Here is a 23,215-nt window from a genome sequence, read left to right on the forward strand (position 1 = left end):
TTCCTTTTTTGCCTGTAAAACTGCTATTGAATTGATACTTTTGCGTACAATCCATGGCATTTCCAAGTCAGGGACATGAAGAATAGCATTCCGTCATAAAGGTGAAACTCATGCACGCAGTAGGAGAGAACCTCCGGCACCAGCACGTACCCTGGCTCTGGCATCGACAAGGGCACCATTTCTCAGGAGGCATCGGACCACTTCCACCTGCCCTGCCCGGGCTGCCATGTGCAATGCAGTCTCCCCACGCTGCCGGGAAACAGAGACCATTGAGTCATAAGTAAATTCACTGCTCTGAATGGTCAAGGATGAAAATGTGCCTGTTTGTGAAATTCAGCAATCAATCCAAAGGTTTAGGAAATCTATGAAAAGGTATAATTATTTCATAATTATTTAGTCTGAAACAACACAGTTTTGTATCTTCTCCATCTTCATAAGGATAAAACAAATGTTTTTTAGGTTTTTTTTTTTTCAGTCCATGACAAACAAGTGAACTTACCCAAAAATCCGGTATACCCTGAGGTTTAACTTCATAGTTAATTTGGCATAATTTAAATTGCTTTAGGTGAGGGGCACCTGGGTGGCTCAGTCAGTTCAGCATCTGACTCTTCATTTGGGCTCAGGTCTTGATCTCATGGTTTGTGAGACTGAGTCCTGCATCAGGCTCTGCACTGATTGTACAGAGCCTGCTTGGGTTTCTCTCTCTCTCTCTCTCTCTCTCTCTCACTCTCTCTCTCTCTCCCCCTCCTCCTCCTCCTCCCTTCCTTTCTTCTCTCGCTCTCTCTCAAAAATAAATAAATAAACATTAAAAAAATACATCAGGTGTTATCTTTTATCCTTCAAACCTAAAATCTGTCATTGTCACACTTGACTATGTGATTACAACTTGACCCCATTTTAAGGAGAAACTCTACATGCTAGATCAAGTCAACACAGTGCAAAAAAAAAAAAAAAAATCACATCATTTGTACTATACATAAGTCATTCCTTTTCAGAATTCAAAATTTACTTCCATAATAAACGCTTTTACATTCAATTTGTCTTTGTGTTGTGAGGCTAGACGATGGCTATTCACATAAGAAATGTGATTTGCCCCGGATGTCCCCTATTTATTATTAATGAGCATATTTAATTATAGACGGTTATTTGAGAGAACTACCAAGAGATGAGTAAAGCAACTGTTAACAGCGTCATCTGTTGAGGTGGGCAGCACCAGGCATCAGGTCATTCCTCAAGTATTTTCATGCCACATCAAGATAGGGCACACTTGTCAGGAAATGGTAGCTTAAGTTGCAGCATGAAGGATGATGGTTAGATGAAAGGGTTTTGTCATTGAAAACTTTGTTAAGTACTGCCTGTGAGAGAGGAGTTTTTGTTTGTTTGTTTTAATCAACGTATTTTAAAACCCCATGTTGTTCTGAAGAAGGCAGGGGTTCATTCTTCCAAACAATTTTATAGTTATAAAAAACCAACACACTGGAATAGAAGGGATTACTTCTAGTCACCACAACTGTTCTAGAAAATAAAGCTGATTTCAACTATGTAAAGTAAACCACTCCAAAGAAATGCAATTGATCTTAAAGTTGGTTGTGGTAATTGCATATTTCTGACAAATTCCAGTGAATCATTTCTTCTGATTCCTTGCACAACTTAAGTTTGGTACATAGCTCACAGTTCATTTTATTTCCTAGTATCAGAGACCCATTCCTTATGAAGTTATGAAAAATTCATTTCAAATGATTTGATTTTGAAAGCATTAACCTGGATGTCTACTCTATATTTTTTTCTGTTTTATTGATGATTCACTTATCCTCTAATGGCCTTAATGATGACAAGTTTTGACTTTTGTAAAGTAAATGTATCTGAAGTGTGCTGTCTCATAAAACACATTATTGGAATAGCAATATTTGTCCTTAACCTTTGGGTGTATGGCAAGATTTTTCCTCTTTGGACACCCACGATTTCAAACTTGTTTTCTATATCACTTAACCTGTCTCTAAATAGATGGTTAAGATCTAACTATTAAACAATCACAAAAAGCCCTTGTATCTTTATTCTATTTCTAAGACTAACAGAAGTATAGCAATTTTACTAATGTTAGTAGAAATAAAGACAAAAATAAATTTCCTTATAAGAAGTAATGGTGTCATGAGTTCCTACTTATGGATGGATTTATATGTTTAGTTACAAGCCAAACTTTATCAATAAGGAGTTTTCAGAATGTAAAATGTTTCCAATACTAGTCTTAATATTTCCAATAACCTTATTTTATTTTATACTTAAAATGAGTTATTTTTATGATATTTATATATTTAAAATCAATGAGTTAGATATAAAACCTAATCTAAAATATTAAACACTATACTCAAAGAAAAGTTATACATATATATATATATATACATATATATATATATATATATATATATACATACACATACACACACGTCTCTCCAATTTAAAGCAATGAGCAATGGTCTTGTTCATTTCTTATTTAATGACTCTGGGGTACTTGATTTTTATTGTAAATTTCCCTAACCCTTTCATATTTACATTACCCTTGTTTATACATAAATATAAATAAAAAAATGAAAGAAGGCGTATATTATTTTAATGACTTCCATTTCTTGATTGTTGGGTACCTCATCTTATTCAACACCCTTGTTTTCTTTATCTTAAACTAATTCACCTCAAGTACTGGGGGGAATTTTTAAACATAATATAAAGTGTGAACTTTGGCATGAACTCATCGATTTTTATATGCGAAAACTTGGTAATATCTCACACCATACTCTGGACAGACCCCAAAGTGCTTTGTTTTCGACTCCCATGGTTGTCAACGGATACTTTGGATTATGGATGTATTACAAGTGGTAGTTCCACTTCCCAGGTTTTAAAGTGCAAAGTGCATTTGTGAGCTTTCCTGAAAGGAAGCTTTGCAATAATAATATCTGTGCGTGATTCAGTTATTGGTACATCTCACACTTGGAATGAATTTTGAGACAAAAACAAGACTGGCAAGAGAATGGGTACGCTCATGTCCAAAGCAGGTACTAAATTTTTCATGCCCCTCTTCTCAGTTGTTAAAACTGATTTGGCCGACAGCTACATTGACTTCCACTTTGGCTGCATCAGTTGGAAAGCATCAAAGCACAACAGACAGCATTACATTCAAAAATGCAACAGGATTTCAGGCAACACACAAAGGCTCCAAGGGTGGGGTACTTTGGGGTCAGGAAATGACCAACTCTCACACAGCGCGCAGGCAGTCAGGGTTCACACAGTTTCTTCATCTGCACAGAGTTTTGGATCCAGTAGTTATATCCTCATGTCCTGAGAATGCACAAGTTCACAGGCATCCCACTGCTAGAGAAATGAAATCCCTCTAAATGTAGGTTGCCAGATTTAGTAAATAAAAATACAGGATGACCAGTTAAATTTGAATTCCAGACAAACAATGAATAATTATCTTAAGATAAATATGTCTCAACTATTGCACAGGACATACTTATACTGAAAACAATTACTTGTCATTTATCTGAAATTCAAATTTAACCAGGAGTTCTGTATTTTATCTGATAACCCTATCTATCTACATGGTATCTGCTCCCTGAAGGACATTGAATACAAAAAAAAAAAAAAAAAAAAAAAAAAACAAAACACAAAACAAAAAAAACAAAAAAACAACAACTAGGAAACATATTAAGAGGATTATATTAGCAGGTGCCTCTCAAGTATTTGTTTTGAGGGAACTGAAGGGAAAGAGTATGTAAGAGACAAGTGAGAAGATAAAACAAAGTGAACTTTATAGTGACTGGTAGGTTGAAGTTTAGTTTGATATTACAATTACCAAAATTGGGATTTCGCAGCCTAAAGGATGCGAGCATTTTTTTATTGTTTTGATTAATATTTTATTTATTTTTATTTGAAAATCTACATGTAGCCTACATAGCGCTTTCTTTTTTTTTTTGCAGAGGGGAGCATATGAATATGGAGTAAATCCATAACCACCAAATGGTTTGGAATTGGTTAGTTAAGAAGCAAATTAACAGTGGCCACAGAATCACACAACCATTTCATATGGAGTTTCTTCGAAGATTCTATAAAATTCTCCCCTCAAAAATATTAACCTAGGGGATTTCAATAAAGCATCACATAGAATATACTTATATATGTTACTCTTATAATACGATAACATAATTTAACACAGTATCACCATTGTTCCTTGATCCTGAAGGCATTGAAATGCAAATACAGAAAATACAGTATGGTGGGAAAATATACAGAGCACTTTCCTTGAAAGTTACTGGTTCATACAGGTCTCAGTTTAAAAAAGAGAGCTGGTCACCATCTCTGCACAGAAAAAGGATGTTGATTACTTTTAAAGTTCTAAGAAGTGACTAGAAATTAAACTCAAATTGGCATGTTTTTAAATTACTCTTATCCTTAATGGAATAATTAAAGATTAATTTATGATATTATTACCTTCGGACCAATAAGCTATAATTAGGGAAATATAAACATAGACTATATTTCAATGATTTAATGGTTTTATGCTCCAATTTGGAATAATATAAAGAGAGAGTATTAAATAATATTTAAACCAAATCAATTCATCTCACATGGATTTTGTCCATGCATCAGAAACTTAGCACAGAAATAGTGTGTAAAATGCAAAGACATGAGAAAGTGAGAGGGAATGCAAATGAAAACATTCTGTTTCACAACTCAAATGGAATGATATACCAAAATTTAGCAACGGTAGTCAATCAATTGCTTTTGAAAACATGACTCAATAATAAGCACTGATGCTTATTGGGGGAGAGTTATCTCTATCGCATACTTAAAAAAAAAATCTCAATATTCCAGTGGCCCCCTGTTGAGCTCTAAATACTGACTACACCTTGTGCAGAGTAAGGAGAAATTTTGCATTCAACGATCAAAGTTTAAAGTGGCAGACTCCAAGAAAATTAAAGAAACATAAGGAAGTTGGAAGTTAAAATCCTAATTCAGATTAGGCAGAAGAATTCTGGGACATCCAGTAGTCCCTGGCAGAATAAACGTTGTCTGGAGACCAACATTCATTTCAAGATACACGAAAAAGTCATAATGGTATAATTATTTCAGGTAAGAGAGGCTCCACTCTAGCAAACAAAATCAAATCAAAATGAAAAATCAAAGTAAGGTTAGAAAATGAAAAGTCTATGTTATTGAAAGAGGAAGAATCTGATATCAAATGAAAATCCATAATATGGGTCTATCTCTGGTTAACTATCTGCTATGAGTCATTGTGGTACTGACTTCATATGACAATCAAAATTACCTGGAATACAATTCACTCAAGCAACTAGAATGTGTCCTTAAGATTTTATTCCCACCAATTATTCATTCATTCTGAGGAGCTTTCAGAATGTATTTTGTTCTAATAAATGGATTTACGATGCATGTTTAATCCTTCTGCACCAGGAAGCTGAAACAGCTTCCACAGCTTACATTCTATTTTCTAACACTATTGTTCTCAGCGAAGGTCTGGTGATTATTTTAATAACTTGTTATTATGGAGGCTCTTCTCAAAACTCGGCTGCTCTACCTATGATGACATACACACGGACATCCCTACACACATCCATACTCTCTTTTCCTCTCGCTCCTTCTCCCTGTGGTTATTCTGACCCAAGCCATACTCACAATGTTAGTGACATCTGGAGAGGCTCCGTTCTGCAGCAGAAGGAGGACAATGTTCAAGTGGCCCATGAAGGCAGCCACATGTATTGGTGTGAGGCCAGACTGCGAAACAAAGCAACAGCAGTTTTACTCCTCTGCACCAGTGGGGGCTTTGGGGACTTCTTCAGATAAATAACACTTGAGTAAAGAGGACAGAAGATGGGGGACAGGAAGGGAAAGAAGGAGTAAGAGAAGGAATGTTTCGTGACAGGCTGAAACATTTTTCTACCTCTGTGATAGCTTGGATTGAAGCCCCATATTTCACCAGCAGTTCCATGACTTTGATGCGGTTTTTCTTGCAGGCAATGTGCAGTGGAGTAAAACCATTCTGTGCAAAAGACAATCAAGTTAGTTGAAAACATGCAGAAACGATCCTCACGCAACTCCATGCTGGCACATTGCAGGCAATAATGTTACATCGTCACGTAATGTTACCATTTTTTCAAATGCTGTAGGTGTTGAAAATTTGGAAAGAAAAGTGGTATGTGCTCCCGTAGGCCCCGAACTTTGTTTATATGTGGGGGGCCTGTATAGAATTCTATTCGTGTGGTTACAGAGAAAAACAAAAGTAAAGAAAACTGCATGGGCCTCCTTACCAGAAGTTCTGAGATGTTTTAAAGTATACTGATTGGTCAGGTGATGAAATGGCTTGAAGGTGCATGGAAGGTAAACATCTATTTTTCTGATGAAAGACCATTTCTTAGGGCATAAAAACTGTTCACCTGTTTGACTTCAAAACTCTACAAGCATGACTGCCTCTACAATAAATGTTTCAGCTTCGCTAACATCTTCAGGCAGGGGGTGTTGCAAATTAGCAGAAATCATTATTTATGCTAATAATTTTTACCTCCAAAAGTTATATATCTTCCATTAAGAAATTTTTATAAGGAATTGTTGTGTATTAGCAGAAATAATTATGCTGATAATATTTTATATCCAGAAGTTATATTTCTTACATTAAAACATTTTCAGTTTTATCATTTTATAAAGATATGATTATTAAGTTCTTGAATGTTTTCAAGACAAGTATGGAGAATTTCTGGAATTAGTGGAATAAGATATCTCTGAGGCAAAGGAATGTGGAGATGTCTCTAAGACGGTTTTTAACTTTCCAAACTAGGCAATGTGTAGGAATTGGGGGCAATTACATAAAAATTTGTTAATTAGTCCCATGCTTAACCCTTATGTGTAAGTATTATAATTTTATTTGAACAATTATCCCTTTGAACAATTATCATTTGAACAATGATCCCTACATACAGAATGGCTATATCTGTTCTGCCAGTTAGTTACTTTGCTTGCCTTGAATGGGGACTGATCATCAGTCAATATTTTTCTACATTAGCAGTTCTCAAGAAAGCATATTGTCTTACTTAACCTAATGTCTTATTATTCTTCACGATGTTCTAGTCACTTCCCATTTATAAGCTATGTAGTAAGCCAGGTATAAATAGCCAAATGTATGTGTAGCACTTAAGTGACTTTTAATTATGAGAGTGTAATATTTTATAAGCTTATTGACCACTATCCAAATGAAAGTGAGTATTTTCCTCCTTATAAGAAGATAAATATCCTTACATAATTTCATATAACCCTAAAAATATATTTGCTTCCTGGGCAATTAGGAATAAATTGATTCCAATGGAAAATTTTCTAATAAAAATAAGATTTATTGTTTAATAATTCTCATGGCACTCTCTCATTTTAAATATTATCTGAAGACTAATTTAACTGGCATAAACCATGTACATGTATAGGATAAAGGACTGCTTTTAGTTTGAGAATTAGGAAACAAGAGGCATAAATTAGTACATGCCTAATACTCCCAATGATTATTGTTAGAATATAAGTGAAGCAAGGAAGATTTATTCAATATTAGACCTTGGGAAATACATATGCTGCTCTAGGGACAGCCTCTTGTAGATTTCTCTTGAGCAATTCCCATAATAGTTTATATGAAATGTTTCTTGAAGCAGGAAAGTGCTAAGCATCACTTTTCTATTAGACTGTGTTTGGGGAATCAGGTCAGTAAGGAAATTCTCTAAGTGAACTCTTTGCAGGCTTACATTTTACCCTGTCTTAACATGGTCAAACCTACTCAGCACTTTAAAACCATTTTTTCCCCAAATAGAGATTAATAACATTCAACTTTTCCACACTTTCATTCTGACTTGGTATAGAGGTGTTTAGAATTTATTTTGTGATTTCCTATTTTCAACTTCTATTTTCCATTTAAAAGTGCTTACCACTACAGAAGTTTCATATCTATCTGAAGCTTGCTAGTTGTGGAAATGGTACCTTGGTGTTTTCCTAAATCTATCCTCGCTCACCATCATTTAATAGCAAACTGTGAAGGCATGAGGTAGGCAGGCCACTTGTAGGAGGCGACAAACTTAGCAGAATTAACTTCATATATGTAACCACACTTTGCTGGTGCACCATTGATCAATCACTACGGTATACTGATCTCAGTCTCTATTCTGTTAATGTGGACTAGGCCAGGTTTACCAGAGCTCTGGCGTTTGGATTGGCTCTTTTGTCCAGAAGGAGTTTGGTGACACGGTAGTGGCCACAGTGTGCAGCAACGTGGAGGGCCGTCAGGTAGTCTAGGGTGACATCGTCAACAGGCGCCTTGTGCTGTAACAGGTGCTTCACACATTCCACATGGTCCCCCTGTGCAGCCATGTGAAGTGGAGACAGCCCGTTCTGCATATCGAAAACACAACAAGACCAAGTCCACATTTCAGTCATGACTTCCAGGTTGTGAAACACAGCAAAGTCAATTCTTGATATCTGGTACAGTTGGTAGCAGAGGGAAAAATAAACTCCACTTGACATCTAAATGTATGGTAGACTGTGTGAGGTGCTGAGGGAAGCTAAGAGAACATTTAATTTCATAATTATGCTATTTTAGGCAAAACAGAAATTAATACTTTTTTGTGAATGAATACATGATATTGTGTGGCAATTCAGATGGCTCTCACAATTCTTAGGGCAATGTTAGATATTTAAAACAAGTGATGGCTGATGCTGAAATTATTTGTATCCGATTCCATTCAGTTAATCTCTCTGCAAGATTTTCTTTACTTCTAAATGGGGGGGGGGTGTGGATGAAGGAGGAGAAAGTGGGTTCATCAAGGAGAGAAAGATATTTTGATCATCTCTTAGATCCGTGCTGCTCTGAAATTCTAGAATTCCTTTTTTCCTATCATGAGACGTGAACTGGACTTGGAGAAAGCAGTCAGGTAAGGGCTGAAAAGTGTGAGACAAATGTGGATCATGTGCCAATGACCTCCCAGCTTTTAAATTTTGAAAATAATATAAATTTATTATCATTGATGGTGCCCAAAACAGCGTTAGTCTTAATTGTCAGAGAAGGTCAATAGCAGGAATGTAAGGTAGGAGGGTAATTCACTGAGGATTATCAGTTTAGGTAAGACACTCGTTTTAAAATTTAAATAAATAAGCTTATAAGAAAAAATATTTCAAATTAGGGCAGAAACTAAATTAGAAAACATCTGCCCATTAAAAAAGAGTATTTTCTTAATAAGCAATGCAAATACAGTGACTAGGGAATAATTGTTGACCAAGTACCCAGCTTGGAAGTCATTACATTCAAAGAAGTAGAAACTGTGTCTGGATAAAAAGCCAGAATGTGCTGAAGGCCTGATATTCTCAACAAGGAAGGTGATTTCAACAATGAGGGACAACTGAAACCAAATACAGCAAAGTCTTCACTTGTGATTTGTGGGTGGCAGAAGTATGCGGTTCTGAAATTATTAATATACTTTCTTTGTTTTTTAAATACTCTGCCCATAATTATTGCTTTTATGTTAAAAAATTCTTGAAATGAACTTAGAAGAGCAGGGTGATGAGAACGTATTTATGCATTGGAGGGGAGATAGCATAAGGGCAAAGTGTAGAAGAAATTCAGGCCTTGGCAGTATCTGGGGTGATGTGTGGCATGTGTCTCTGACAGTCTATCAATCTTTAATGTGGTTTTATCCACTTAAAAGTTATGTGGAAAATAAAATCTTCAGCAATTAATTCTTTGTTACATTTCACAAATATTTACTGCATACCTACTTAGGTTCTGATCAAGTACTGAGGGTACAACTAGAAACATAACAGACAGGGACCCCCTGTCTTCATGGAGGTAACGTGTGGTGGACAGACAATTCAAAAAGAATAAGAATTAAAATATATAGTATGTTAGAAGACCATCAGTGTTTTGTTTTTTTTTTTAATTTTTTTTAACATCTATTTTTGAGAGATAGAGTGAGACAGAGTGTGAGCAGGGGAGGGGCAGAGACAGAGGAAGACACAGAAACGAAGCAGGCTCCAGGCTCTGAGCTGCCAGCACAGAGCCCCATGCAGGGCTTGAACTCACAAACTGGGAGATCATGACCTGAGCTGAAATCAGATGCTTAACCAACTGAGTTATGCAGGCGCCCCAGAAGGCCACCGGTATTAAGAAGAACACTAAAGCACTGGATGGCCAAGGGAGTTTTTGTATATGAGTGCACTGTGGATAGGCTAGCCAGAAGTAGCCTCGCTGACAAGGTGGGTTTTGGTGAAAGACATGATGACAGTATGAGAGCTGGTCCTGCTCATCTGTGGGAGAATATTTGAGGATGAGGAAAAGCAAATACAAGCATGTCCTGTTGAGACCACCAGCATGACTGATGAACAGTAGGGAGCAGAATGCAGCTGAAGACATGCGAATAAGAGGAGTGAATAAGGAGAGCAACTCAGGCAAGAGACCTACAAGGCAGGGTAGACTTTTTGATTTCTACTTGGAGGGAGCTGGGATGCTTTTGGAAGGTTTAAGACAACAGGATTACTCTGGTTGTTCTGTTGAGAATATACCGAATGGGGTTAAATGAGAAAAAGGGAGTCAAATTAGCATCTCTTGCAATCATTGAGGTAGGGTTGATAGTGATCTAGACCAGGGGGGTGGTAATAAGACTGTTAAGAAATTGCTGAATTATGAGGTATTTTGAGGGAAGACGTGACAAGGTTTAGTGATAGGATATGAAGAGAGAGGAGAGTCAAGCACTGCATGATGTATTTGACCTGTGAAACTGAAAGAATGGGATAATAAACATCATTTGAGATCAAAAGACTACAAGAAGGATTAGGAGTAGGGGTGAGGGAAATATCAGCAGCTGAGTTTTGAACGTACTAAATTTGAGATGCACAGTAGACATCTATGCAGCAATGGTAAGTTGACATCTACAATATAGAGCTCTGTAGATACATAGATGTGTGTCATCAGTGTATAAGTTGTATTTAAAGATGAAACTGGATGGGATTTCTTAGTGAGTATGGATAGACAAATAAACAAAGTGGGCTCTGGAGGTTCTAACATTCAGCGACGTGGGAGGGAAGAGGAGACAGGCAAGGAGACTAAGCAGAAGGAAAGACAGAGGGGTGTAATGTCCCAGAAGACAAATAAGGAAAGGAAAGTGTTTTGAGAAGAGAGGAGCAACCAACTGTGTCAGACGATAGCAAGAGGAGAGAATGCAGACTATATGGACAGATTCACGTAATTGGTAGATAGGAAGACAGGAGTCTATAGAAATTCTCTTCTGATTACTTCAGTTTTGTCAGTGCTGTGAGAAGTGACAACAGAGAAAGAAGTCTAAAGAAAGAAAAAAAGTATAGAACAGTCAGGTAGCAGGGAGTAAGAGCGAACACACTTGGGAAACATATCGTGATTGTCAGGCAGCATTAAAGGTCAACTTGAGGTGAGCAATTATGAATTTATAGTGAACCCAGTCAGTACGGCCAGGTGTTTTCTGCCACCACACTCAGCTGCAAGATTTGACCAGGGTCAAATATAGCAAGTGAGCATGAATATGTCAGGGAGTGATATGAATAATTATGCTGGGCAGAAGTGAGAGCATAAAAGTGAATGAGGGACAGTAAAACAGTGGCTGATGGACTCAGAAGAATAAACACATTTCTAGAGTTGGGGTTCCAGAGAAAGGTAGCTAAAACATACAGGGGTGTTTGGAGAGTCAGAGGTTGGACACAGAAAGGGGGGTTTACACAGGGTTTACAGTTACCAAATTGAGAGGCCAACCATAAAGGTCATCTACAGCTGTGGCCAAGATCATTAAAGTCATCATGTATTAGAAGAGGGGTTGTGGTGAAGAGTCAGTTTGCCAAGAGCTAGCATTTTCAAAGAATGGAGGGAGGGAGTGACTAGATAGATGAATATTTGCTTCAAGGAGGAATAATGGATGATTCAAAACCGGGAGTTTTATGTAAGGGGAAGAATAGTCTGGCATTAGGTGCCTATTCCACTCACAGGCTTATGGTATCAACTTGCCAACCTGATTAGTTCATCTTCTCCCTGTTCTTTACCCTGAACATAGCCCTACTTTTTGTTATTATCTCCTTATCTATCTTACCCACTCAATTTTGAGCTTCTTGAACAAACACTGTGTATTATTTACCTTGATAGTTCCTTAGTGATCAGAACACTGCCTGGCACATTGTAGCTACTCACTATGATAATTGTATGCATGGATGAATGAATGACTGAATAAATGAGTAGATACAATCATGCAGTCACAGATACTTTATGCTACGTCCTTACATATAAGTGATATTTGATATTATAAGAAAGCCAGTAAAAAATTCATCTAGGTAATCCATTGTCTTCATTAGTGACATGACAATTTTAGGTGAACTCTGTAGACAAGACTATTTTATAGTTTGTGGAAAAGCAAATCTGTCTGTTCTCAATTTGATATATGTTTTTTATTGGTTGCAACATGACTGGTGAAATTTTGTTATTTTCACTTAAATTTCAATAAGTTTTCTCCACAAAACTTTCTACAATTATCTCTGCATTATCCAGCCCAAAATGTCACATTTTAAAGATAAAACTCTACAACACTCATGGTATCAGTATGAGAATGAAAATAATACATATGATTTGAAACTACCATTTCATGGCCTATAGGGCACAGCTTTAAAGATTAAGTTCATTCTACACATATTTTAAATATGTGGTCTGGGTTTTGCTCCAAATAATTTCAAATAAATATTCAATTAAAATATAATACAAATAAAAAAAATTGCTTATTTTGGCTGTCTATTCTTCTCAGTTTACCCTAGTAAAAGCATCAGTTGGTGCCAATCCTGTTCAGGGGCTAGGCGAGGTAGAATAGAGAGAAAACATAAGAAGTGTCCTTTATCTAAATTTTTCTTGTGTTAAGGATCCGATTGTTGCATATGCTATAAAATAGTTCTGTGTGATTATTTTTTATCTGTATCTCATGACCCAAAGAGTGGCTAGAAAATGGGGACTTGCACAGTAATAATGCTTGTAAAATACATTTTGTAATGAAAACCTCCAACAAATCAGTTCCCAGTGCAGGTTTTGGTTAGAGTTTTCTTCATAGTTGAGCATATGGATGAAATAAGACAAGAAATGCTAGATGTACTGTGCCATAGAGAATGTTAGGCTTGTTTAATGGTTCTTCGAAGACGGCCTATCCTAAACTGTGCTTTCCATGTCATCTACTAATCCTAAATACAATCATCCAACACCATTGATAAGTAATTCTTTTTACTAGTATTTGCCTAAGAGATAAAGATTAGAGAGCCAAAAGAATATCTTGTATTGCTAATTGTGCTACTTTAAAAGACAATTTTATATGTATTTTATAGCATCCCACAGAATCATAAAAGTACAGACGTATAGAATGTAAGGAATATTCTCATTTATATACAATATACTCATTTACATATAATAGAAATATATTCAAATTTCCATCTGTGGTAAAAATATAGAAAGAACTTGAAGGTATACATTCAATACATTTTAATGCCTGTATTTTTTAGTTTTAAATAACTTTAAAACAGTTTGAGATACACTCCTCATTTCTAGCACGCAATTGTTGAGTAATTAGAAAATAACTTGATTAATGCTTTGATTTCAAGAAGAAAAGACATATTCAAAAAAGTGGCTTAAAGAGTTCTTTCGATCCCATCTTACCCATAATGACCCACCTTAGTCCTTGCCAGCAAGGGAGCACCCCGTTCCAACAGAAGTTCTACCACTTGGTCATGTCCACTTCTTGCAGCACAGTGAAGGGGTGTCAACCCATCCTGTCCAAAGAATTGAAGAATTAAGCCTGAGTTAACTTAAACACACACACACACACACACACACACACACACACACACACACACACACAAAGATTGCCTCTTATGCCACTTCAAAGAGAAGGTTTCCTGAACTTGTTCCTAGTAATTCAATACATCAGTAATAGAACTGCTATTAGTTAAATGATAGAGGAGAAGAGTGACAGGAAGACAAGACAGTGAGAGATCCTGACAGAGGGCAAGAGAGAGAAAAAGAAAGATAGGGATGAAACAGAGTGAGGGTGTAGGCAAGCGAGATCTCACATGCAGAGGTTCAATGTAAAAACACATGTTGTTGGCCCTGTGTTTCCCTGTTTGGGAAGATGGAAAGGCAGAGTTTGTTGCATTTGTCGAACTTGAAAACCCTACTTGCTTGAAACTACAACCAGATGTTATATCATTAAACTATTTTCATTTTGGTTGCCCTAACACAATTTTACCCCCAAATTCTTCTTAACCTAATTTGTCCATCTATGTCATCTCTTGAATTGTTACTAGTTTTATAAATTCTCCTAAAATGCTCCCTGCTGCTCATGAGAAGAAAGTCATGTTTTTCACATTCTTCTAAAGGTTTCCACATATATTTTTCAACATTTTAAAAACTACATAGTTATTTCTCAGAGGTGAAATTTGTTGTTAATAATAATAGCATTAAAAAGGTGTCAAACAGAATTATGGCAAAACTGTGTGTTATGTTACTTATAAAACTTTCTGACCTTGATGCTTCTCAGGTAGTTTCTGATTCCAGAGAAATCCTCAAATTCCCTCTGTCTTTTGGATTTTATTTCTCTTTAGGGTGAAATGGCCAGAGAGCAGAGCGCATGGGTAATATCAGGCAAAATGTACGAACGATGGGTAAGAAGTGAGAGAGAAAATGAAATTCTGAGTACATAAATTAACTAGAGATTTCAAGCTTAAGGGGAAAAAAAAGATTGTCATAGGGAAAGACATTGAGAAGGTAGGTAGCATTCAGAGAAAATGAGGGATGGGGACATTAAGAGGTCTTCAAAAGCTGAATTTTCCAGAACTCTAATAGCTTATCTTTTGTGTCTCTGTTTCCAAGACCATTGTTCTGAATTATGTTTTCCCCCTAATAAATATAAGTCATCTGAATCACAACACTCTTCCTATCCCAACATTCTGGGATCCTATGCTAGGTATTTTCCCTTTACCTTCCAGATCCACGCTCTACCTTTCTCTCCTCTGCTCCACGTCTGACAGAAAGAACTCTAGATTGTATTGGTGAGCCACCTTGCCCTCTGGCTTCTGGTTGACTATGGAAAATGCAGCAAGACCTGAAGCCACTCTGTAAAGGATCTCCTTAGTCTGCTGTGTCTCTTTACCAAATATTATGCTCCTGCCAAAGCAGCCTCCATCACGTAGTTTTCTCCTTTGAAGTTCTGGCAACCTACTTCTCACCTTGCAGGCCTAGGGTTGGTAATGAGCCCTGTTGTTGGTAGCTCTGGGGATACTCTACTATCCTTTGTGCCTTCCCTACAATCCACCCTCAATGTTATAAACAGATCCTTTAACAAATCCATATTCAAATGATCAAATTTGAACATGCACTCTGGTCCTGGCTAGGACCTTGAGTTATTTGTCAGCGCAGAGCCCAAGGTGGGGTTCAAACTCAGGCACCACAAGATCATGACCTGAGCCGAGATCAAGAGCCAGACACTTAACTGACTGAGCCACCCAAGTGTCCCGGTCTAGAACCTTGAATTATAATGATACTTTGCTTTGTTAAATCTCCTTAGCTAGTATTAAGATACTGAATATCCAAAATAGACCTTGCAATTTTAGATATGTAGGAATTAGCATGAAAAGACTGCCTTTCCAGAAAAAAAAAAAAAAAAAGTATTTAACTACTGTAGTTGGGATGCCAAGTTATTTTAAAGTTTGCCAGAGAGGAGTCTAAAAAAAGTAACTGTGCAGGCAAAGCGATTAAGATGATTGTGCTTTTGTATCTTGATAACATACCTTGTGGTTAAAGTACAGAGCGTTAGTTGCTACTTAGTTTATATAACTATTAGATATAGCTTGATTTCTCAAACATATTCTTGGTGGGGGCTCCATGGAGAACTAGAGTTTGAGAAATCAACTGTAGTGAATGAAGGCATTATATGCAATGGTCCAGCAAATGGGCTCTGGAATCAGGGAGCTTCAGGTGTGAGTCTCAGATCAGCCACTATGGATATTCTCTGTGAGGCTCAACTTCACAATACATAAAATGGGGATAATTCTTCTTATCCTGTTTAACTTACAACCTTTGTTTGAAAGATGAGGGGACTCTGCCTTAAATCATTTTTAGAATAGGCATTTTTCCTACAGAATACATGAAATATTCATTGTATAATCATGTTGAAATCTTCTGATATTCTCAGAATAACAATAGGAAAATATAGAGAACACTTAAAACCACACAAGAACAGTAAGGATTACATTGATTCTAAGTCTGATGCAATTTATCTACCCTTATCAAGGATATGGGAATTATACTAAGTTCAAGTTTCCCAACATGCTCAATCTGAATAGATTTTACATATTTTCTATAAGTACAGTGTCTCATTATTGCCCCCCACCCCCTGAATCTTACCAAGGTTTTGTGTTCCAGGACTTTTTTATTTACTTTTTTTTAACTCTTAGGGGCAATGATCTGTTCAATACCTTTTTTAACTTAAATTCTTAAGACTGTATTTAAAGCTTACATTCCTCCCCTCCCACGGTTCCTTTCCTTTTGTTCTTTTTTTTTCTTCACTAGAATCAGTTCATATCACACCATGATGTTGATAATCCTTAATAGGTTAAATCAATCAACATTAGAGGGACACCATTTTTCCAGTTGATAGCCCACAGCATTAGCTTTTTACAACCAGTTCTTTCCTTATCTTTTCCCTTCCTTCCCTCTGCTTAGATTGTAGATGTAGCCTGAAGTCTGTGAATGAACACAGGCTCTTGTATTTATTACCCTGTGTATCCTAGGTCAAGTTACATAACTCCTCTGAAAGTCACTTTTCCCGTTGGGAGTCTCATTTCTCAAATGAAGGCCTCCACATTTTCTCAACAAGCAGATAATACACACTTCATAAATTGTTAGGAAAAGGAAATAAAATATTTGTAGAGTACTTAGCAGGGGGCCTAGAACAGTGAGCATATGACAATTGGTGGCCACTATTGCTGTTGCTTTAATAGTTATGAACACTTTTTCTGATATATTGGTTTTTGTTCATCATCTTTTAATGTTTTTGTATACTTTCATCGTTTGCATTGAAACATGCATTTCAATAATTTAACCTTATATGGAGTATCTCCACATATAAATAATATATGTTTAGAAATAAAGACAGAATAATGTTCTTAATAAAACCTGGATTAGTAATACCATTTTAAACCAGCTATGTAATTTCTGTTAATGTTTTTAACATTAACGTGAGATTTTTTCAGATAGCAGAAAACCGGGCTCTGGTGAAAATGTCTCAGTTTCCACTAGATCCCAGTCAATGATGAGAATGTCAATGACATGCACAATGTCTCAATGATTGACAAAGTGCTGGCAAAAGTGGGAAAGGATCAGTGGGCAAGATATTTTTTATTACCTGCAAGCCTCTACATATTCTGCTTTTCTCTAGATAATGAAAACCTTATATACGAGATTAACAATGAGAAGATCAGGTGGAAAATCCTTGATAGAATATACTAGATTGAGAATGTTTACGACTAGTATGTTTGCTACAAGAAACTGAAATCTCTATGATAAAAAATGAAAAAAAAACATTATTCTTAATTCCTTATGTAGAGCCTCCATTGTACTACCTAAAAAGCAGTCAACAGTAAATATAAAATTTTTCTGTTTTAAAATATACTTTCAAAAGACAAAAGAGAAAGCTAACCAGATTCATTTTACTTTAATAATAAAATGTGATAGTTGCAGAACCAGCCTCCAAATTCCAGACCGCAGTCCTTGATTTCAGTATTACCTTCTACTTGACATTGCCTTTGGTAAGAAAGATATAGTTGTTTTAGTTACAGCCAGAATTAAAAGAATTCAATTGCTTTTAAAATCCTACTTCTTAGAGATAAGGAAGTATTTTAACTTATGGTGGGAAAAGCTCAGTACCACCATTCAATACTGTACTGTACTCAATCCTGGGGTGTGCCGGAGCCAACCCACACAAACTAGTGAGAGCCAAGTTTTTGCACATCTCTTCCCAATGTTGTATTCAGTGATACCCTATTGGTAGCTCTAACTGGCCATGATGGTGGTATGGGGAGTATTTACACTACAGAAGTCAGCAAAGGCAAAAGCTCCAAATCAGAGTTTGTTTTTTGAAAGCCAATTAGTAAACTTTTACTAGCATACTGCTAATCTAATTCTTTGGGTACTATTAATTTGCATCTCTGTGAGTAAAGGGACCTAGTCTATCATATTAACTGCTGTATCTCTAGGCGTTAAGTAGGAACTCAAAAACTATCTGTTTAGGGAATGAATGAACAGAAGATCCACACAATGTATACAATTATAAAATCTACTTTTTGATTTATAAGTTCTTGAATGAAATTCAACTTATTTGTATATCTAAAAGTTTCATTGGATGAAATACAGCCCAAATATTCCTTTTACAGAAGAAACCAAAGCTTATATTTGATTAACTTGCTCAAGAACAATTAGTTAATGGCAGAACTAGCATAAGAATCCATTTCTCTCCATATCTTAGTATGCTTTTTATGAAAATGCACTCCCTAATTGGAGCTAGACTTAAATTACATATGGAAATGTATGTAGGCTACGCAAATTAGAGCATCTTTTAAAGAAGTAAGCAAATATTGCAATGATCAATAAGAACAAAATCACTTGCCTCAAAATGAATGAATACTCCAGAAAAATACTAACAAGAGCATGCGGATTTTTAAGACATTGGCCAAGATAAAATTCTGTTGCATTTGCCAAGTGCTTTCTTTCCATTGGTACTCTCAATTATTAGAGAGTCTCAATAGAAATGGAGAGGTAAGTGTAAAGGGAGACATTATGTTAATAACATATTTAAAAGAGGAGGCACAGAAACTGTCCTTTAAACATGAAAAACAAGTAAGCAAGGCATGAAACACTGTGCATAATGGTTCCAAATTCTGCATACCTACAGCACAGCAAGGGAAAAGGCATGCCAACACAGCAAAGAGTAGAAATCATATAAAACTCTAATGCAAAGACAGTAGACACTACAACAAAGATCTTGACAGACAAAGTAAACCACCCTAGAATTCCCACATGATAACATGACGTAGATGATCTGGACCAAATGTCTTAGAGAAATGAGATTATGAAAGCAACAGTTCCTGAGGTCATTAAAAAACAGAATGTACAGTCTGGGACTGGTGTAGTTCTTAGAAGCACAAAGATGATAAGGCTAATTAAATAAAAGCATTTGCCAGCCTCAAGATTTGCAAAAGAACTAGATTTGATCCCTGGTCCTTTGACTCTGAAAATATAAAGTCCCAGGATTAAACAAAGTGAATAAAATATCACAAGGGATACATCCTATTGCCCAATCTTTTATAGACTTCTTACGCCACTGTGTATTTGAAAATGTTCACATTATAGGAATATTTAAAATTTTGCTGAAGCCTATGATTAAGCAAATGTATTCCAGAGAACGAATATTGAAGTACTGGTTTAATGTTTAAGCAAGTAACTACTTATAATTCCAGTAACATAATAAAAAATTATGAGTAGCTAAGTAATTGACCCCCCCCACTTTTAAAAAAGTAAATAATAAGAATCTAAGAGTTAATTCTCATACAACCGTATGAGATAGGTTACCAACAGTAGCCTAAGTTCAGAGAAGATAGTAAGTCAACTGCCAATATCATACAGCTAGTAAGTTGTGGAAGTAAAATTTGAAATCAGGTAGTCAGCCTTCAGACGCTGTGCTTCTAACAGTTGTATTCTCCTGCCTATCTTATTATCTATTTGTTGGGAGTATAGAAAGCTCAGAATTACATTTTACTTAACAAATTTGAAGTGAATGAAGGGCACTGACTTGTATCAAATTGGATTGACTAAAGGTGCAATCTAATAACTATATGCCTTTGTTCCATAAGCATATAGCAGATTGTTTGTTCAGGTCAGTATAGTATGACCATCTAAGAAAAACGATCTAAAAATTGGAAAGTTAGAAGCAAAGGATTGTCAACATGTATTAAAATATTTTATGTAAAAGCCACAATCTCAAAGCTTAATGTATGTTTATGAGTTTGGGTTTTTGAACGGTACAGCTGATAATCAGAGATGCTTCCGTTCAATCTTTGATCTTTGTTCCCCAAAATAAGCATGGACTTAAAAAACTGTCTCATTGAGGAGCTAGCATTCTGTTTCTTCAGCACTTATGAGCAAATATTATTTTCACTTTCCAATGAGAAACCTTTAAATATTGTATGAAATTTAAATTGAATCCAAGAAAGCAATTTCCTTGAAAATGCATTGTTTATATTTAAGCACTGGTATTTTAAGGTGCCTGCTTCAAGAATACAAAAAACAAAAATGGTAGGAAATTCAAAGAACAGAGACACTCACCCTAGTTTTGGCATCGATCTGACCACCACGATCCAGCAAGAGCTTCACCATGTTTGTGTTTCCCCTTTTGGAAGCCACATGCAGAGGGGTGATTCCATTCTACACCATGGGAAGACGAAATAAGAGCATGTTGGGTATGACAGGGCATGATGGTGAAAACTTTGTGTTAAAAGGCACAAAGAAGGTTGTGACCCATGTGGTAATTTGATTCAAGGTTTTTAAAGTTTCATGTCTTTGATTTTTAAGGAACAAAAAAGCACACAAACCACAAAGCACTATAGTTAGAGAATGAAAAATGGAATGAAGCTGCATAATTAAGTTTGTCTATAACCACAACATATGAATTGAATGTACACATTACATTGTACACATTGTCAAGGGACAAAGGGAGCACTTTCGCATAATAAACAAAATTTCAGATTCTACTTAGGACAGAGCTCTAGTCCAAAGTCTATCGCTCTTTCTAAAATATCCATGAACTGAAAGATTCTGACATCTTAAAGTTTCCTATATACTTAAAAACAGGATGTAAATATACATATTCAATAACCGTTAGAAAAAAAGATTCTTAAAAACATCTTCTTCAGAATATTTCAGTATGAAAAACAACTTGTAAATAACTCGACACAGTTTCAGTACAGAAGACTTCTCAGGGCCAAAAACACCATATATATGAATTGTAGTTATTTATTTTATTGGCTATCGTATATCATCATTATGGCAAGAATAGGTACCTAATTTTTTATATGTCGTAATTTTGCAAATATTCAAATATTGCATGTACTGATTCATACTGAGTACACTGAGTTTTGTAATTAGGATGTAAGTGAATTCTTTCCAGTGAAAGCATACCATTAAACATATAATGCAACATGATGTCTTGTTATGTATTTTGGCTAGACTCTTTATATGAGCACATTCTCAATTCATTAAAAACATTTTTCTGTCAAATTATATGCCCCATAATGATCATAACATTGTATAAATGTTCTTTTACATTTGATAATTAATGTTTTAACAGTTTAATTGTTTATTGACTTGAAGTTGCTCATTCATGATTCATGGAGTGATCTTTAAATATAACTACTCACACTGAGGTCAGAACTAATATCCTCCTTAACTACTACAAATGATTTGTGTGCCTGTGAATTTACACATTCTTATTTTTCATTTATTGGGTCATGATGATGTGCTATGATGCAAAGAAAAAAATGAAAATCTAATACATCCAGCATAGATTCAGTCAAGGAAAAAAAAACTTTATTGTTATTCATTTTTACTTTAGTAAAATTCTCATTTACTGCTATCTAAAATGAGAAACTATTTTAAACCATACCCTCGCTGTGAAGTCCACAGCAGCTCCCCGGTTTAGAAGAAGAGTTGCCACGTTGACATTTCCATAGTGGGCAGCAATGTGCAAAGGGGTAAAACCACTCTATGGAAAGCAAAGAGAATAACAGTAAATCATTTCACCTCCATATGTTATAGTCCCTGGATTAGTGAAGAAAATCACACGTAATTGTCTACCTAACATGTGAGCAACACAATTAAGATAATAAATGCTTTAATAAAGCTCTTTAAATTTTAGTATTACAAGATAGTAAATAACTAAGGCTATAAGCAGGTAAATAAATACCCTATATTTCTTGGCAACATTATTTGTAATTAGCTTCATGATTTGTCTGTCTATGAGATTTGTTGTTTATACAAAACCATGTATCTTGACTTGGTTAAGCTTTAGAGAAAAACAGAATATGATTAAACAACATAAGGTGTCAGCCACAGAATTCACATAATTATGAATTAAAAATTTTTTCTTCAGAGAAAGACACAAAACCATAGTTTTGTTTAGTTTGGGGATTTTCAATAAAAAAAGAAACCAACATTGGTTGGCATTGTGTCTTTGGAACAATGAAAATATTGTGAGAAACTTTTACAGAGGTGTACAATTCATTCCACATCATTTACACTGTCATGATATTTCTGTCTTCTCTAATAACTGTTTACTGAGACTATGCTGTTACAATGAAAAAAATTTAAAAAAACAAAAATTAAATAATATACCTGGCATCAATGTAAATATAAAATAAAGAAAAAAATTTAGCTGAACACAATTTTGAATGTTAATTAAACTAAATTTTATCAATAAGATTGACATAAAATAATAAGCAAGTTAAATCAAATGTATGGACATTAGAGAACTGTTTACTTTCAGAATTTTTTTTAATGTTTATTTATTTTTGAGAGAGAGAGAGAGTGTGAGTGAGTGAGGGGCAGAGAGAGGGGGATAGACAGGATCCAAAGCAGGTTCTGCACTCTCAGCGCAAAGCCTGATGAGAGGCTCAAACTCATGAACTACAAGACCATGACCTGAGCAGAAGTCAGACGCTTAACCAACTGCACTCCTACTCTCAAAATATTTAAAAAATGAATCTGAAGATCTTCATGGAAAAAAAGTATACTTTCTTTCATTCCTTATTCTGATGAAATTTAGTTAGAAATTTTTGCCATTTTCACAAAAGAAGTATATTTACTCTTTCATTATTAAAATGCTAAAAAATCTATTATTCTTGCTCTCCATAATTTCATAATTCTCATTACTCAATAAAAGATGAGAGGAACAATAAAGACTGTTCCTATAGAATTGGATATCAAATCCTGCAGCTTTGAGGTTAATTTATATCATTCCCTTTTATTTGAAATGAACTTTGAGGTATATAATATTGTTTTTAAGAAATATTATATGAATCACAACCGTTA

General features: G+C 35.5%; 1 protein-coding gene across 20 annotated transcripts in view; it reads right to left on the reverse strand.

Annotated features, from left to right (window-relative positions):
* Positions 1–23,215, reverse strand: part of ANK2 (ankyrin 2) — a 272,404-nt gene that overhangs the window by 113,232 nt on the left and 135,957 nt on the right. For 18 of the 20 annotated variants that reach the window (XM_036064262.1, XM_036064263.1, XM_030313210.1 and 15 more), the window contains 7 exons: positions 21,792–21,890; positions 20,456–20,554; positions 13,750–13,848; positions 8,230–8,427; positions 5,951–6,049; positions 5,686–5,784; positions 151–249 (listed from right to left, as the gene is read on the reverse strand). In XM_036064262.1, coding sequence (XP_035920155.1) covers positions 151–249; positions 5,686–5,784; positions 5,951–6,049; positions 8,230–8,427; positions 13,750–13,848; positions 20,456–20,554; positions 21,792–21,890 — 792 coding nt within the window. The remainder of the gene's footprint in view (positions 1–150; positions 250–5,685; positions 5,785–5,950; positions 6,050–8,229; positions 8,428–13,749; positions 13,849–20,455; positions 20,555–21,791; positions 21,891–23,215) is intronic. The other 2 variants (XM_036064269.1, XM_030313230.1) reach the window with 1 other exon arrangement.

The sequence above is a fragment of the Lynx canadensis genome, chromosome B1, assembly GCF_007474595.2.
Source record: "Lynx canadensis isolate LIC74 chromosome B1, mLynCan4.pri.v2, whole genome shotgun sequence".
Lineage (NCBI taxonomy): Eukaryota > Metazoa > Chordata > Mammalia > Carnivora > Felidae > Lynx > Lynx canadensis.